At 31.1% G+C, this 19116-nt stretch overlaps 1 protein-coding gene and 1 long non-coding RNA gene across 2 annotated transcripts; one reads left to right on the forward strand and one right to left on the reverse strand.

Moving 5' to 3' along the window:
• Window positions 1–9039: 9039 nt before the first annotated feature.
• Window positions 9040–11835, forward strand: LOC106395099. Its single transcript, XR_007323544.1, has 5 exons — window positions 9040–9262; window positions 9389–9455; window positions 9557–9592; window positions 9679–9926; window positions 11522–11835. It is a non-coding gene; the product is annotated as an uncharacterized LOC106395099 (long non-coding RNA).
• Window positions 11836–12551: 716 nt separating this feature from the next.
• Window positions 12552–14110, reverse strand: LOC106395123 (MLP-like protein 34). The gene is made up of 2 exons (XM_013835648.3): window positions 13571–14110; window positions 12552–13178 (listed from the first exon to the last, which is right to left on the reverse strand). The coding sequence occupies exons 1-2, from the start codon at window positions 13782–13784 to the stop codon at window positions 12901–12903; spliced, it is 492 nt and encodes a 163-aa protein (XP_013691102.1). The 5' UTR covers window positions 13785–14110; the 3' UTR covers window positions 12552–12900.
• Between the last annotated feature and the right edge of the window lie 5006 nt (window positions 14111–19116).

The following is a 19116-nucleotide window of genomic DNA, read 5'->3' on the forward strand; positions in this document are numbered from 1 at the left end:
TTAGTTTAAGATTGTAACAAATAATACTCTATGAGAATTTTCAATTTAAAATCTTAACAAATCTAACATGTGACTGCAAATAAATAATTATTATCTGATTTTGTTCCATTCCACTCCATTCACGTAACTTTTTTCTTCTGAATGATTTACTACTACGTTCCTTTTGTTTCCATTTATCCCATAGGAATTATTGGAATGTGATTGTTTTTTAGTTCCATGTAACTGGTGGTTTTATTTTGGAATCAAACGGAATGACCCATTCCACATATTCCAATTCCAAATTTTGTTGATCCAGTTACAGCCTTAGAGGTGCACAGAAAAAGTTAATACTATTAGATTATTTTATCATAATAACCATACGGTTTACTCCATTCCTTTCTCGTGTTATATGCACAGACGGCAGACGCATTTGCAATTACTTAATAATCGCTTATTTATTTATTTATTTACTTAACTCATCTAAAAAAAATTTACAGAGACAAAAATCCTAGTACAAACTTAGGCTTTTAAGCTCTTTTCAGGAGACAGAAGGTTTCGGAGGAATCGATTTTCCCTTTGATTCTGATTTAGATATTTTCTATGGTTTTTAACCAATCAAAGTTCAGTAAATACAATTAATATCTTTAAAATTTCTAATTTGCCATTATTACATATATTGAAAATATAAGATATAGATTATTTAGAAACAATTTTTTTCTCTAAAATATGGATCTAAAATATGGATCATTCTGAAACGTAAAGAGTATTTATGAAAGACAGAGACAATACAAACAAGAAAAGAAGAGGATAAACCGATCAGTTAAATTTACTTTCCTTTTCTGTATTGACGTCTCTCTCTTTCTCCTTTTTTGTATTGACGTTTTTGTATTTCTTTATTTTTTTTTTAACGCTGGATAATTATGTTATTACAACTATGAGAAATATTAGAGACGATTTTACATGCCGTATAAGGCTTCACCTGAGCCGCCCTATGAGATCTATGTGCAACAAATGAATGTTACAGTTATTTACAACTATGGGCTCAGCTGATCCCTCTTTTTTTATCACGTAAAATATATAATATAGGTTTACAACCAATATGATTGTTTTATTGAATGTAATTGAGTTTCTAATTCCATAAACTTTTGTATAGTTAGTTAGTAGTAATGTTTTTTTTTGTATTAAGTTAGTTACACATCAACACTCACAATTGTTAAGAGAAGAGTCATGTCTTTCTAAACATAAAGTTTAGGTCTCTTAGATTAAAATTCATATCTCTTCAACACAACGTTTGATCTCTATATAAAAATCAAACATGATCTGTAAAACTTTTTGAGTGAACAACAATAAGTTATAAAGTTAAAATTTCAGTAATACTATGTTTTCTTCAAATAAATAAACAGAGCACCGTAATATTGATAATCAGAAAATTGTGATATTGATAATCAAAAAATTGTGATATTGATATTATTACATAACAAAACAGAGCATAGAATCATCAATATGGTATTAGAGCCCTACTAATTTTAGGGCAAATTCAAAAACATAAATATGGAGACAACAACACAACAAATAATTCTGATATTTAATGGAAAAGAGAAAAAAACATTCAGTTTTTGGAAGATAAAAATGAAGACAATCCTAAATACGAAAAAGCTTTGGGATGTTATAGCAAATGGAGCTACGTTGAGCTCGTCTTCTGAAAACACACCAATATTAACCAGAGAGAGATGATCAAGTTATGAAAGATATGATGGCACTGTAAATACTCCAAACAACTGTCTCCTATGTTATTTTTCCAAAGATTGCTCCCGCAACAAGTTCAAGGGAGTTCTTAAGTGAAAATGATTAATCTTCAATCTCTTAGAAGAGAGTATGAGAATTGAAGATGAGTGAAAGTGGCATCATCAATACTTTCACTACGAAGTTAATTGATATAGGAAATCAACTTCTAATTCATTGAGAAGAGAAGTGATGTATAGTGTTTTTACATGTTTTTAGCTCTTTATTTTTGTCATTTTAGTGTTTAGAAACTGCATTTAGGAGTCATTAGGTGTTGCATTTGTACATATTGCATACATAGGGGCTGGAATGCACATTTAGGAGTTTCGGGGGCGGGATCAAGGACCAAACTGCACAAAATAGAAATCGCAGGGACCAAATATGCAAATATGCAGAAGATGGCCGTGAGTTTCAGAGCGTTCGATGTGGAGAAGACGAACTGCTCGGTCCAAGCTTGGTGCTTTCGGTCCGTAAAGCTCGCAATGACCACTTTGAGAAAAGATGTGTGGCTCGATTCATCAGCCTCGACTCACCCCTTGTCCGTGAAGCATGAAACGACCGATGAACTCATACCTGTCTGCTCGATTCAGCTCCCTCGGCCTAAGCCTCAGCCCGACCAGCCTGAATCGGCCACTTCAAGAATCTGAATGCTCGATGGTGTCCTCTCGGTTCGAACAGCAGCTCCGACGAGGAGAGAAGATGAGCAGACGCGACGGCGAGACCAGAAGCTCCGGCTTGGACGCGGGAGAGACGAGGACGAGCAGATGCGGTGTAGCGACGGAGGAGCACGAGCTGGTGCAGCAGAGACGTTGGCGGAGCTCGAGCCTGAGCGTAGAAGAGAAGAAGAAGAAACGCAGACGCCAAACGCGATTTTACAAAACGCTCCGTTTCAAAACGCCAATCGCAGCAAATAAGCGTTCAGATTCTGGGACCCAGCGTTTAGCGATTGAACCTTATTTTAGTTGCATATATATATGTTCTTAAGGATAACAAAAACCCTAAGCTATCTTAGCCACATTTTGTTTCTCTCTTTTTATATCTGAAACTCTCGTTAGTTCTTGCATTAATCGAAGTACTTATCTTGTCTATATCGTTTTTACTCTTCTCTAAACATGATTCTTTAAGGATCGGTGACAGATTCTTGGATTTCTATGGCTTATAATGAGTAGTCTTTAGAGCTTTTGAGTTAGGTAGATTAGGGTGAAAGATGAATGATTTAAGATGCTTAGAGCTAGATTAATAATGTTTCTTACAAATGAGATGTGCTTAATGTTAGAATAGACTTGATCTCTTTATTTCTAGATCTTGGATTATCTTTTGTCCGAAAGGTATTCGATGAAATGTCTGAATGTCTCATATTGTGTTTTGCTGCTTGACCGATGAGAGTCGCGGCATTAAGGGCACTTCAACTATTAGGATTCGTTTTCCTTGCATGGTTGAGTGTAGTTGACCAACGAGAGTAAATGTATTGATGCATGACTAGCATAGGAGCTTCTATCACGAGAGTGGATTAGCTTATCATCGTGTTTCTAGGTTAAAGAAACTTATTAGTTGATTATGTTTGGCATCTTGGTCTGAAATCATTCATCCCTGGTTAATTACCTTAACTCAAGGGATCGTCTTTCTTTAGTTTTATATTGTTTGTTTTAATTGTCTTTTTGTTTTAGTAGTTTAGATAAAAAAAAAAACCTCGATGTTTGCTTAGATCACTAGTTCTCTGTGGATACGATCCTAAAGTACTATAATGACATACCATTTGATTGTGGTAGCGTGCACATTAGGTTAATTGGCCTGTGGTAAAACGCAGAAATCAAGAAGTCGAATTATCAGATAGTGCAAAAGATTCCTATTTCAGTTCCAGAGAGGTTTGATAGTATTGTGACTGTACTCAAACAAACTAAAGATCTAACTGTACTATCAATTACAGAGTTAATAGGCACACTAAAAGTACACGAGAAGCATGTGGAATTGCGAGAAGAACAATCAATAGAAGAAGCGTTATATGGAGAGAAACTTATTTTAAAAGGAAAAAACAAAAGTGAAGATAAACATCACAAGAAGACCGGTAAATGGTGTGGTGTTTGTAAACAAAACAATCACAATGAAAATGAATGCTGGTCAAAGAAAACAAAGAGCCAAGGTGCCTCTTCACAAAATATTGTAAACAATGAAAGAAAGTGTTTCGTGTGTAACAAACCATGACATCTAGCAAAGAACTACAAACTTAGAAAGACCGAGAGTGCGGATCTAAGCAGTGAAGAAACGAAGATGACTCAGAAGATGAAGGTCACATCTTATTTAGTGCAGTTGAAGAAGAAACATCATCAACAGTGGATGATGAAACATGGTTAGTTGACAGAGGATGTACTAACCACATGACCAAGGAAGTCTCATACTTCATCACTATTGATAAGAGTATAAAAATATCAATCAAAGTAGGGAATGATCAACAAGTAGGGAAAGAGAATAACCAAGTAATTACAAGCCAATGAGAGAAGATCATCAAATAGGCGTTTCTAGTACCGAACTTAGAAAAAGAATATGTTAAGTGTTTCGCAAATGGTATCAAATGAGTATTTAGTCTTGTTTAAAGCCAATCGATGTTTCATAGATGATCCTCAAGGAAGATGGATATTGAATATCAAGATGAAGCACAAAAGTTTTCCATTTAGATGGATTAAATCGCAGACTAATGCATTACTTGCACATGAAAAAAGAGATGGGATTGGGAAAAGAAAGAAGTAAATAAGGTTCTTCTTCCATCAAATGAAACTGAGTTTCAAGAGGATCAACAAGATCAAAAGCCAAGAGTTCTCATAGATACTCAATCTGAAGATGAAAATGAAGAAGACTCTTTCTATAGGCCAAAAAAATTCTAATCTCTGAATGAGATTATGCAACAAACATAGGAGATGGCTCAAGCACATAAAGTTCTTCAAACAATGAGTGAAGATCTTCAAAAAATTGAGGAAGCCGTTAAGAGTTATGATACAAGCTTGGAGTCAAAGAGAAACTCAATTAAGGAGGAGTGTCGAATATAATTGAGTTTCTAATTCCATAAGCTTTTGTATAGTTAGTTAGATTGGTAATTTTGTTTTGTATTAAGTTAGTTACACATCAACAGTCAAATTGTTTAGAGAAAAGTCATGTCTTTCTAAACATAAAGTTACGTCTCTTAGATTAAGAGTCATATCTCTTCAACACAACATTTGATCTCTATATAAAGATCAAACATGATCTGTAAAATTTCATGTGTGTGAACCACAATAAGTTAATAAAGTTAAATTTTCAGTAATACTCTGTTTTCCTCTCATATAATATAAACAGAGCACCATAATATTGATAATCAGAAAATTGTGATATTGATAATTAGAAGATTGTGATATTATAGTTTTACTCTGTTATTACAGAACAAAACATAGCATAGAATCATCAACATGTTTCACTCTAAACATGAAACTGAACAGAACAAGCATTAAGCCGACAAAAGGAAAAATAACATGCAAAAGAAAGCGGTCAATTTCACTTACGTTTCATCAAAAGCAAAATATTTGATATGGAAGTATTGGTGGTTGGTTCGACTTTAGTATCACTTGACATAACTTTTCAACTTACTATTTCTAGGGTAATAAGCAACGACCAAGTGCTTCAAAATTGAAAGTAAGCCCAAAAATAAGCGCCCTGTCTAGATAAAGACCATATATATTGAGTGGCTTACTTCAAAATTATGTATCTACTTATTGTATTTAGCCTGATTTTGGCTATGTACTTTGCTGTGAGGGCCATCTCCTAGTGAAAATGACGTAAGGGAGTACTAGCTGTACTCTGGTAGGGTAGAAATGATTCAGTCATAGGCAGTTAAGACTGTCCACGACCGAAAGAGATCTTGAGCCCTAAACGTGTTGAAATTTTCAAAGTTAGCAATACTCTTGATTTCTGAGTTGTTTGCTAGATACGTTCACTCAGTAATGAAACCTAGTGTTTCTACCAAATATAAATCGTTTCAAACGTAAAAATATCTGTTGTCTTCCGAGAAAGAGAATTGCTCCACACAACTATTTCAAGACATTAATATCTTCAATCTATAGGTAATTTTGATTTAATTATTTTATATTAACAACGTCTATTGGTTATCTAAATCATGATTCAAACATTTGTAGGCAGGTGCTTGATTCTAAAATTAGTTTGATGTGTCTCTTTAATTACTACATAAGAATAGTAGATTATCTGAATCATGAAACAACCAAATATCAACAGTAGACTAGCTAAGTCATGAAACGATAACATTAATCAAATAAATAACTCAACTAAATCAGCACTATAATACCACCAGTACATCTCCAAAGAAAGACACCTCAACATTTTTGAACTGTTTAGAGATGACTCCTCAATAAATGAAAAAAATTAAATAACCAGTAGAAACAAAACAAATTTACATGTCACTTACACATCATCATTCAGACTTCTCATTTACTCTCTTTAGTATTTCTTTTTTTTATCAATCCAAAACACGGGAATAACAATGTCAAATTACAAACTTCATTCAACCAAAGTGTCCTAAATCAAACACAGCGGGACTAACTTCGCACGCCCACTAGACGACGCCATCCGCTACACCGATCCGGAATCCGTAGAATATCATACACCGTTGATGTTAATCAATTCATGAAGGTGGAGTTTACCTTGATGCCTCAGTTGCCGGACTTCTCATGACATCGCCGGAGTAGCTGGTATTCAATGATCTCTTGAAGCTCATAATATTAACTGACGCTTAAGCTCTAAACCGAACGGTACAAGAGAGAAAAGGAAGCAAACTGTGAGGGAAGCCGACAGGTTCACTAAACCGCTGGAAAGACCGAGGGAGACAATTCCAGCTACAAAACCATTTAGTTTCTGCAAAAAAGAGGGAGATAAGTCGGCTAAGATGAACAACACGCCCGCTTAGCACCGGGATAACCTATCACTGCCCAGGCCTCCATTCGCAAACCCGACAGACTGAATCGAGAGCACAAACAACAACCTATCACTGCCCAGGCCTACTCTCTTTAGTTAGTTTCATGGCACTAACTAAATCAAAGTAAAATTGATATCTAACAATTATGTTCCCGAAAGGTTGGTTTACCTCTCCTTTTTTTTTGTATATTGACTCTTTTAATCTCTTATGTGAATCTGTTTGATTACGGCAAACCGTTACATGTGAGAAGCCACATTCTTCTGTGTTCAAACACGAACAAGACCAAGAGCGATATGCATATATAACTACGTACATGACACATAAATTTTAGATCGTCTTTGCTTTTTCACTAAACACTCTTATTTTAAGTATGTGCATCATGAATTTTAAGAAGCTGGCGTAAAGTTGCAAAAACTCTATCATATTCGTTAGCTATCAGAAATCAGGTTGATGCTTTATATAGGAATGGAATTTGTGTGATGAGTATGTGTGCTTGCTGAAATGATAAGTTGATGTTTTGTGATAATGATATACTAGCATAAGACCCGCGCCTTGCGCGGAATAAGAGTTTGATTTGAAAATTTATTATGAACTTAACATTTTGTAGATATTTTGTATAAAATTAATGGATATAAACATGCATAATATGTTAAACACATGTAAGTAGTGAATTGTAATTTGCATGGTGTGTTTATTGAAAAAGTAAATAATAAATAGAATTTAAAAGGAATGCACAGAATTTTTTAAGTAGTACCAAATGTTTACGAATAAAAAATTTTGTTTATTGGGTGGCCCTTTGAATATATATATTTTAGTGGACTATATTTGTTGGATTTCATTTTAGTGGACTTAAGAAGTGTCTAAGAGTAACTCCAAACCAAAAATTTATTTTAAATGGAGCAAAACTTCAAAACGAAGATTTAAAGGTTGATTGTTCCAACCATGAATTCTCAAAATAAATATTTAGAGACTTATTTATTTACATTATAATCTTTTACATTAACAAAAATTACTAATAATGATAAAACTTCACGAATGCATATAAAACATACATTTAATATATTATACAGCACATAATAATGTCATATTCTATAATAAAAGATAATATATAAAAAAAAAATATATATATATATATATAATAAAACACCATGCATACACAAAATTTTTAGAAATTTATATACATATAGAATGCTTTTTTATTTTGTGTTAGCTTTATTTAATATATTTTTTTATTGTGTGAACTTTATTTTAATGTTATGTAATATTTATCATATTATATTTTATTTTGGTGTACTTAAGTTATTATAAATTAAACTTAGTATATATATATTTGTGAAAAGAAATAAAGATAAGAACTTATAAAAAATAAAAGATAGTTTTAAGTTTCTGAATAGTAAAACTTTAAATTTGAGATTTTCTTATTTACAACCTCAAAATTTGAGGTTGAGTTGGAATTGCCATTTGCTGAACATCGCTATGTTTGCGTGAAAGGGGATTAGAGTTAGAAAAATCCAATTTGTTCAATTCCATGTAAATCGGTAGTGATTACGTAACAATAATCTGTTAAATACAGCTTCCTCAACTTAAAATTTGTTTCTTTTGTTTATCTTGAAGCTGTTTATCTACTTAAATTTTATCTTTCTGAATGTCTTTTAAGAACTCAACTCAATTCTACAATTTTGCAATATATGACTTTTCTGATTTATGTTTTTATTGTTACAGCAAAAAATGATGAATTATATCTAAAAATATGGACAGAAAACAAATGCGTAAATAAATTGCTATATCTGAAGGCAATAATCCAAAACACATAAAATATGGACCAATGAACATCGATTGACTAAATCCCAGTACCTAACTGAACTATACCCGGAAATTGCTGCTGTAACGTGTTAACAAAAAATCACATGGATTTATTTTCTTTCTTTGTCGGTGTCTCTCAGTTATCTGGAAATTAATAGCTATCATATCAAGTATATTTTTCTATATATTAGTCAGTCACATAACATGGTGATTAACATGTTTAGAACTTCACACTTTATCACTGGTATGTATACGAACACTTCAAAAGTATTTGTTGTATTGTTTAAAATAGTAGCTAATCCATAAGCCTAAACCTTGTAAATATATTATTTTCTATTTTTTTATGAATTATTAATCAAGGTTAGTAGGCAAGCTTTTGGCTGGAGATAGTTAACTAAATATGTTGACACAAAATAATATACCGACATATAAAGTTATGTGTCTTAGATTAAATACCCAAAACACATCAACTATGGCCCAGTCAAAACATTAATAATAAAGCCCATTATTAACTAAATATTGCCGGTAACAAAATAATGGGTTCAGCAAAACTGAAAAGTCTTTAATGCTTTATTTTCTTTCTCTGTTGGTGTCTATCAGTCAACTCTTCTTCCTCGATGTTCATCATGATTCAAGTTTGTTTGGAAGATCCTTATTCGAAATCCAGACCAAAAGAGGAGATTTTGTGTTTATCAAAACAATTCACTCTATTCTAAGAGCCAAATCGATATACTCGAAATAAAGGTTTGGTTTTCTAAATATTTGTTTAGAAATTTTCATATTAAACGATTAGGGTTCCGCGCGGTAATAATCCTTTTTTAATTCTTTATCATGTAGTCATGTTCATATACCTATCTTCTCTAATTGTAGATCGACCATCACCTGAGGATATTTCAATGGCTTTGGTTGAAAATTACTTTTTGTAGACATGTGAATGGTAAGGTATCAATCTCAACCTTTCAATTTCATGTTTACCAAGTTATTATCTCACAGGAAAGTTCTAAACTTTGGGTTTGTATATCTTTTTAAACGCTGCAGGAGATTCCCTTCAAACCTGCTCGGCTGATTCTACAGGTACCCACAGTTTAAGGGATGATCAATCTCATTGAGAAGTCAGCTTGTGTACGATTGTAATGTCATCTTTCTGGGACTATTTTCAGGGCTCAACTGGTGTCCCTGCAGTTGTGTAAATAGTTTGCATGAGAGTAGCCACGGATAATGGCAATGTTGATTCTACTGCGTTCATACTGAGATTGATTGATATTATATTTGTTTTAAATTGGGGATATGTTTTGTTTCATGTATGTAGACTACTGATCCCGCTGTCATTGAGAATCTTCAATATTCATGGATTCAACTATGGTCAAAAGCAAGAAATATATTTAACCATCAAATGCCGTGAACAGAGGTTAGTATTCAATACTGTCAAAATTGTAGGAGACTATATATCTCGTAATGAATGTGTCGTCCATGTTGGCTGCATCTTTAGGATTGAACTTCTGGTTTATAATCATACCACAACTCCATTAGGAGTAGACGATTTAGGATTGAACGCACGGCAGTGATTTGAAAACTTCATAAAGAACTCTGTTAAAATATTTCAACCAAATCTTTTCAACATAAGAATTCAGACAATTATTTAACCAAGCATAAGAAATAGAAAATTCATAAAGAGCAGAGGCTTAAACGAACCGTTACTTAAACTTGAAGTACAAATGATATGATGGTTTAAAGAAACCACAAAACGAACTAAAATCCAGAAATTTAAAACAAAAACGAAAAAAAAAACTCAAAGAACTAATGCAAACATAAGCCTCTGCTCACACCTCCCATAACGCCTAGTCTCACTCGACCCACTTTTTCAAACTTCTCCTTCTTGACATTTATAGTACACGCTGATCTTGTAACAGAGTCCTGATCTTGGCTGTTGTCAGATCATTAGAGTCAGAGTGCTGAGATGAACCACCATGCAACGTCATAGACCCTTATATTAAAAAATGCAAAACAATCAGCTCCTAAGTTTATACATAATCCTTATATTAATACACATCGACGAATTACCCCTGCTGTAACACATGGACGAATTGCCGCACTTCGTCCTTCTTCACGATTCTATGAATCTTGTCAGCTTATTAAAGATGAACACAAAATAGTAAGAAACCTTACATACTATATAATACCGAACATAATTCATGCAATGAAACATCATATATATTATTAAACTTACTTTAGCATACAAAGACCATCTCAATTGTCTCACCACCCACAGCTGAAAACTACTTCCATAGCTGGGTCAAAATTACCTTAGCCTTCTACATTGATTGGAAAGGTCTCAGGTCTGAGATATGGTTCATCGCAGCCATGGTGAATTTCTAAGTTTTGGGAAGGATCAAAGATTTTGCTCTGGTTTAGTGAATGATGAAATGATCACTCCCCATTGGGCTATATAGGAGGAAAACATAGAATTAAGGAGAGTATATTCGTAATTTAAACCAATTAATGAAATAGATTTAGCTTGTCAATCACTCTAAAAATTAACGCACAATCTCAGCAATATTTGCCATATATAGGTCATAGATTTTATATTCTCAATAAATTTATTATTGACTTGCGGAATCACCAGAAATTTTACCATATATAAGGGATACAATGCATTTTAAATAATTAATATAGTCAAAACTGTATATATACTAACCTAAAATAATAATGGCCACGTTGAACATATTTAAGGGACGTATAGTTCCAGTAATTAGGCTAGAAACATTCTTATCTCACTTGCATAAACCGGCATATATACCAAATTCAAATCGGTTCGTTTAAATTTCACCATTTCGGTTTGCGGTAATAGCCATTACAATAGAACATACGCCTCATTTTGCAAGTAGAGAGCTCATGTGTTTGTCTAAAATGGTTAAATGGTCTTTATTTTGATATATTTTTCTCAAATAATGTGTGAGAAAATAGTCTCATAAAATCTAAATATATGTGTATTTGATTGTTTAGGTAGATGATATTTTATAGTCCAGTATATGGCTGTGATGAAACATAGTGCATGCGTAAATGGAGTAATACGTATGGCAAATTAGAGAGGAGAGTACTCATGTATTACGTACTACTATGTTAGTTTTAATATAAGGTAGTTTGATATAAAAGGGCCAGCGATTAATTGTATAAGATTGGATGGTAATGGCATTTGATGTAAATACTCTAGTGAATAAAGGGTGGTTAATTATGTAAGCTGAGAAGGACTATAAGACTGTCACCTCAGCATGGCATGCTTGTAAATAATTTACATTTCAAAGGTTATTTTTTTCAAATTGCTTCTCCATTAATAAGAAAGGGATGACGAAGGATACAGAATATTATACACTCACTTATATTGAATTCCTCATCTCTCCCTCAATGATAAAATTTTGTTTGTTATTAAATAGTTATCTTTAGGCTTCTTAGATCTGTCTATTTCAAATATGGTCAATGTAAATATTGCAAATACCAACTACTCGTACAAAATCTTCAAAGAGTTAGTGTAACAAAACCAAAAGAGTTAAAAAAAAAAGGAATAATCATCATTTATACTGAAACTTTTACCTAGTAATTAAACTTAAAAGAGTAATGAAACAACTGAATAGCAAAAACATGAATGGTAAGTATATAGATGCAGGTACCATAAATGAGATATAATCTCAGTGCAAACAATTATCACATTCGCATTATCTTCTGTCAACGGGTCTATTGGCCTATTATTTGATTTTGAACCATTTGACTACTATTGATACTTTCTTGTAAGTTTATCATTGTCTTCGGATGCTCGCTTGATTAATTTGTGTGTGTTAGTATCGTAATGTCAACCTATATTCAAATCCACGTATATTTACGTGTTATTGAGATCATTTTCAATGTATTTTGCTATTTTCACATTTAAAATACAGAAACTCTATAATAGAGATAATATATTTTTCTAAAATAGTAATACTCCAATATATTTTTTTAAAAATATTAATCTCCAAAAGAAAAAAAGATTTCTATTACAGAAAAAAAAGGGTTGGAAAAATTTCATCTTTAAATACTATTATAGAGATGAAAATAATAATAGGTTGGAAATGCCCGGATAAAAATGAATATATAAAACTATGAAAGCAGAAAACGAGGCTTATTGATCCAAACATATATCACATGATTTATAGCTTCACTAAAGACAAACATGAAACATTTACACATAGTAAATAGCAGAATTCATCATATATATATATACATATATATATTTATTTATATAATTAATTATTAAACACTTTTTTAATTATTAAATTTTCAAAGACTGAAATCGAAATGCTCAACCGCACATACAAGTACTGATAGGATTTTTACACGAGGGGTACTCTCCTCTATTCCTCAGACAAGAGATGTTCGTCGATCTCTTTGGAGACTTCAACACAGAACTGGAGGAGAGTCTCGGGATGAGCAACCTCCTCGCTAATCTTCTCGTACTCAAGGTGCCAGTGCACAATACTCCCCGGCCCTCCATGCTTAGGGGTCACCTGGATCGTGAGCAAGAAGCTTTTGTACTCTTTCATCAGATCACCTTCTATAACCCTGAACGTGATCAAGTTCTTCTCCGGCTCCACTGCCTCGATCCTCTCCTTTGCCACCTTGGCCTCCCCGTCTGCACCAATTATTTAATACTTTTCATTTGTTTGACTTTAAGAATACCTTGAATGTTAGTTCAAAATCTTATTATATGTACATGTATTCAAGTGTAGTATTATTAAGTATATATATACATATATTGGTCATCGCCTCGTGGGTATATGAGATCCACATATAGCGGTAATATTACTAAAAATGGGAAATCTTAGATTCCTCCTATTATTATAAAGTAAGTGATAGTAGTTTAATGGGAGTTCAAAATTAGTTTACGCTAGACAGAACGCTTTATATATTGCACTACATGATATAGACAGTGGCATACCGCATACGTGGTAAATTAGACTTAAGAAATTGCGGTTTAATAAGAATCCAATGATAATAAGAAAAAAGTGTATGAAGTTGACTTGCCATGAACGTAGTTCCAGTAGACGATAGAGCCGACTTTGCCCCAGTCCCCTTCATGCAGGTCACAACCTTGAATGTTACCTGGAGATGCTTTGGAGACATGATGTGGTCTGCCTGCAAACATGTGATGAAACTTTCCAGCCGAAGCTTTGATCTCCACTTCTGTCTCAAGCTTTCCGACCAAACTAGACGCCTCAGTTGGTGCCGCCTCAGCCATTCTTTCTACCTCTGATAATTAATGCTTATCTTGAGAAAATAGGTGTTTGAGAGAGGAGTGAGTTCCCCTGTGACCTCTTTAGCCCTATTTGTAGAGAAAATGGTTGAGTATCTGTTGAAGAAGACAGCGTTTGATCATTAAACTAATCTCATTATTTGTTGTATTCCATGTGAACCTCATCCCCGTTATTATGATTTAGTAGATTATTTTGTTTTATTTATACAGTCATCTATTCATCAATCACACGATGGCCGTCGCTTATTTCGTTTTCGCAGTTGCTAAAAGTCTCTGCTCAGATATTTATGCATAAATATATAGTTATTAACATAATTATTGGCAGCAGGTTGCTTTGTTAAATAATTTCGAATGATCCGTAAGAGATCACGGCCATTGTTAATCAATGAAGACACCTTAGTTTCAAAATAGAAAAATAAATAAATTAAAATTATTTCAGATTTTGACATAATACAAGGCCATACTCGAGGATTTTTCTGTCGTTAGTTAACTACTTTCTTCATAACGTTTTGCTAGAAAATACCCTCAGAAACAATTTGTTTGAAAAACAACATAAACTGGCCATAAGAAAATATTTATCGATTTTTCAAGAATAAAAATATTTATCTACTTCAAAGCCTGTATTTCACACATTTTCTACAAAAAACCTATATTTCACATTTCAGAAAACGTGAGATTCCAAAAACACCGCTAACCAATTTGGATTAGAAAAAAACAGATTTTTCAAAGAAAGCAAGGAAACGAAAGAGTGTCACACAGACAATAATTTTCTAATGCTAATTGATTGATCTTTTTCTAGTTCTTAGCTATTTGTTAGCATATAAATCTAGAAACAAAAAGTAATTATAACCTTATAAATAATATAAGTGAAAGATAAAGGACACGACAAGGCTAAACTGAAAGCCTTTGGTAAAAAAGACGTCATAGAAGTGAAGATAAAGAACAAGACATGGCTAAATTTAAGTGATGAATTTTCAAGTCAATTTTGAAAAATGCTATTTTTTCATTAGAACGTACGGTCGAATCCACTAAATAAAATAAACAATATAAATTAGATGAAATCAATTAAAACGCTTAACACAACTTCACACTATACTTATCTAAGACCTGCAGTTAATGTTTATAAGTTCTTGATTTTAAGCTTGAAAGATACTAATCATCGGTGGTGTTGACATGGCAAAGAAAGTGGTGACGCTGACGATCCAGAAGATCATGTAGTTCGAAGTCACGTTACTATATCACGTTTCATAAAAGCGTGGTTATGGTTGTGTCTTGAGGATGATGATGTGTGATCATGCAACCAACGTGTCATGTGTTTTTTAGTTTAAAGTTATGGACTTTAGTTTTTATTCCTAGTTTATAGTTTAGTTTTAGTGGGTGTTTGCTTAATAGCTTTCACAGGTTTTGTTTAATATATGAATTATAGTTTGGTTGTGATGAGTGCAGGAATAACGAGAGATTTAATGGTATTTAAGGGTAGTGGGTTTCACATGGGTTATCATTTATCAAAGATTTTCTATAGTTTAGAATTTCTTAAGATGTTTTGTTATTCGATAGTTTGTAATATTGTGGTTATAATTTAACCATTACGGGGAAATTTTACTGGAACACTAAGTTTTTAGGTTAAGCTGTTTAGATTGAGTTATGGATCTCGAAGATTATTTTTTGGAGCTGCAGTTGCGTCCATTATATCCATTGTGAAGACCGAAGAATAGTTGAAGTATTCATCCCACCTTGTTTAAGTCGAAGTTTTTATTCGGAAGAACCTACTGATTTATATCTTCGACATAGTATCCACGACATACATGGTCTACTTTGTGATTGCAGATTTGTGTGTTGCATTCCCATGTTTATCATGCAAAGAGTATTAGAGATATATTAAAGAGCAAGATGTGTATCTTGCGAACCAACTGTTATGGACCGTTGAAGTCCGATTACGAAATGAAATCCATGAAATATATGAAACCCAAACAGAAAAATATTATATAAATCTTATTGTGATAAGAATTAGATAATTTAGATATATATATCAAAAGATTTGGATAAGTTCTATCTATCTTATTAAAACTCAAGTACAAAATAGGATTGTTTGGAAACTTAAATAGCAGTCTTAATGAAATGTGTTTGGAAACATGTATAATTAGATTCATTTTAGTAATTTCAAAAACATAACCCTTTTACCATAAATTATAAATCACGTGGCCCATTTACAAAATCTTAAACGTAAGCCCACTTTTCATGTTTTTTAAAATGAAACATGTGATCATCTTTTTGAAAATATCTTGCTTAACCACCAAATCATTTCGTTACCATAAATTTGGGACCGAAAATATATTATTCCGTCTAACAGATCGAATATTACCTTTCTGTTTCATTCATTCTTTCTCTCCACGTAAACACTAAAACCAAATAAATACACCTTCCTTAACGATTTATGCGCAATATATTTTTAATATATCAATGAGATTTCAGCAAGAAATCCTAAAAATACACAACCAGCTAAATATTCTGCACTAATTTGTTACCATGTTTTGCGCAAACAAGTTTAATAGTATCTAATATTGAATAAGATATAGTGTTATATATACGCGCCCGCGCGGGTATTATTGTTGACACCTATTTTGAAAAATAGGATTGTACCTCCGTGCGGGTGTATACAGATACATGATCCATCCTATTACAAGGATAGTAGTATTAAGAAAAAAAGTAATGGACTTATGTTATTAAGAAAAATTGAAAATCCATCATATTATAAGAAACTATCTATCTGGGTCAGTTTTAAAATATACGAAAATAGATCAATCTAATTGCCTAAAACTTTTTTTTTCTAAACTAACCATAAAACAAAATTTAAATTTTATACACATATTTCAAATCAAAATAATAATTTAAAGTTGATTTATATCAAAAATTGATTAAAAAATAATACATATATTCAAAAATGGATTTTTACTAAACTATTTTTCAATAACCATTATAAAAAATGTTGTCAATATATATATAAGAAAAATACAATACAAAGCCCAATTTGAAATACCAACTCAAATTATGGTTTTTATATTTCATATTAAGTTTTAAAAATATAATATATGTAATTATTTATATGATGGTACGTATAAAATACTATTAATTATATGATTACTTATATGATGGTATGTATAAAATACGATTAATTATATGATGACAATATACGATATATAATAATGACTAGGGATGGGCTTTCGGGTACCCATACGGGTTTGGTTCTGATCGGTTTGTGTTTCGGGTTTTCGGAGTCAAAGATTTCAGTCCTATTAGGATGTTTCTAAATTTTGGTTTGAGTTCGATTCAGATCTTTGGGGGTTTGGTTCGCGTGTGGATAACCCATTTAAATTATTTTGAAAGTTTTAAATCATTACTAGATTTCCACCCGCACAACCATGCGGGTATACATTTTCACATTTATATATATAGATATTTGTTTTACATAATTATTATATATTTTTAATTTTACTCACATATTTAAATGTTTGTATAATTATGCCAAATATAATAATTTTATACTTTTCATGTTGTAAATTAAAATCATCACATATATATGTTGCTTATTATATATTTGTCTTATTGAATTTGCGTTTGATTACTAAACTAAATTTTTAATGCATGAAACAACATATATGAAAACAATTTTTTAAAAAAAATTAAAAGATATAAAAGATATTATGACTAAAGTAGTTAAAAATATTATGTATATTAGCATTAGTGATATACATTTAATATAAAATTTAAATGATGGTCTAAATAAAAATATCACTCATCAAAAAATCATGATTTTTATTTTATTAGAAAACAAATTTGAAAAAAAATAAAATAAAATAAAATATTTATTTCTAACAAAATATATAAAAATTATTAGTAAATGTATTTGTGAAATTAATTAATTTCATTTTATTTAAATTTTCGTTTATAAACCAAAACTATATTCAATTTTAATTTCTAATTATATTTTATGATAATTTAAATTAAAACTAACTAATTTTTGAAAGTAAATTTAAAAAGATTCTAAGAAGATTTTAAAAAGATTTTGTTAGAACATTTTAAATATATTCATTTATATTTCAAATAAGAAGATAAAGATATTAAAAGATATAATAATGAACTTATGTAAAATATGATATTTTTTAGGAATTGTCCAAACTAAAAAAATCACACATGAAAAGAAGTCATGACTTCTGTTTTAATATATAAGATATATTTTAAATTTCTCAAAATCTATAAATAAAATAATATATTACCTATAAATTTGAATAACATATGTTAGAATACCTAAGCTTAACATATCAATTGGCTTGATTTAAAATTTTGGATACATAATCAATAATTATTTTAAGTATTTTTGGTGATTTGAGTATACTTTAACTATTTCAGATATTTACTTTTGACTATCTATATATATTTTCAAGTATTTAAACCAATTTAAAAGTATCATTCTTGATGTTTTATATACGTTAAATCTAAAAATAATTAATATATATAAGTATATAAATCTATTTTTAGATAAATTCGGGTACCGAATACTTCGGTTCGGATCAGATTTGGTTCTCTAAATAACAAAATTTTGAATAATTCAAATATTTAATCAATTTATGTTCGGGTTTGGTACTATATTTTTGGATCGGTATTGGTTATGTTCCTCGGATTCATTTTGTCAAACTCTAATAATTACATGAAAAACAAATATCAACATATATTTCAAAATATGCACTCGTGCAGGCGCGCATGTCAAAGTCTAGGATTGCCAATGTTATTATTATTAATTTTTTGTCAACCCAATGTTATTAATTATCAAATTAACTACCATTTAAAAAAATAAACTATACTTACTTTCTGTACAAATTAATATATGAGTTTTTTTATGTGGTCAAAAATATCTGCATAGATACAATATACAATACATAGATACAATTTTAAATGGCCAAATCTTTTAAACAACCATTTTTAGTTTTTATCATAAAAAGGAATTTTAAAGAAGAAAAGTACCAAAATATGTTTTACTAAAAACACAAAAGAATTTTCTACTCATCGTTTTCTATTTTTAAATAATAAATTTTAAAATTAAAATGCTTTTAAATATTTAAAACTTTCAGTATTTATTTTCTACTCTTTAAAATTTTAAACCTCACCCTGAAAACTCCTCCCATCTATCTTATTAAAACCAAAGTTTATGATTAGATAACCTTATGGATATAAGATTAAATATACCTTTTAATAAAACTATTTTCAATCATTTCTTCTTTTGTAGACTAGATGTGGAAGAAAAACTTACATAATGGTCATT

Source organism: Brassica napus, chromosome A2 (genome assembly GCF_020379485.1).
Source record: "Brassica napus cultivar Da-Ae chromosome A2, Da-Ae, whole genome shotgun sequence".
Classification (NCBI taxonomy): domain Eukaryota; kingdom Viridiplantae; phylum Streptophyta; class Magnoliopsida; order Brassicales; family Brassicaceae; genus Brassica; species Brassica napus.

Bases quoted from the DNA above. Each gene is read 5' to 3' on its own strand.
- LOC106395123 (XM_013835648.3), bottom strand. From the start codon at position 13,784: ATGGCTGAGGCGGCACCAACTGAGGCGTCTAGTTTGGTCGGAAAGCTT. The intron at 13,179-13,570 runs GCAAGTCAACTT...TAATTGGTGCAG, and splicing joins CTACTGGAACTACGTTCATG to ACGGGGAGGCCAAGGTGGCA.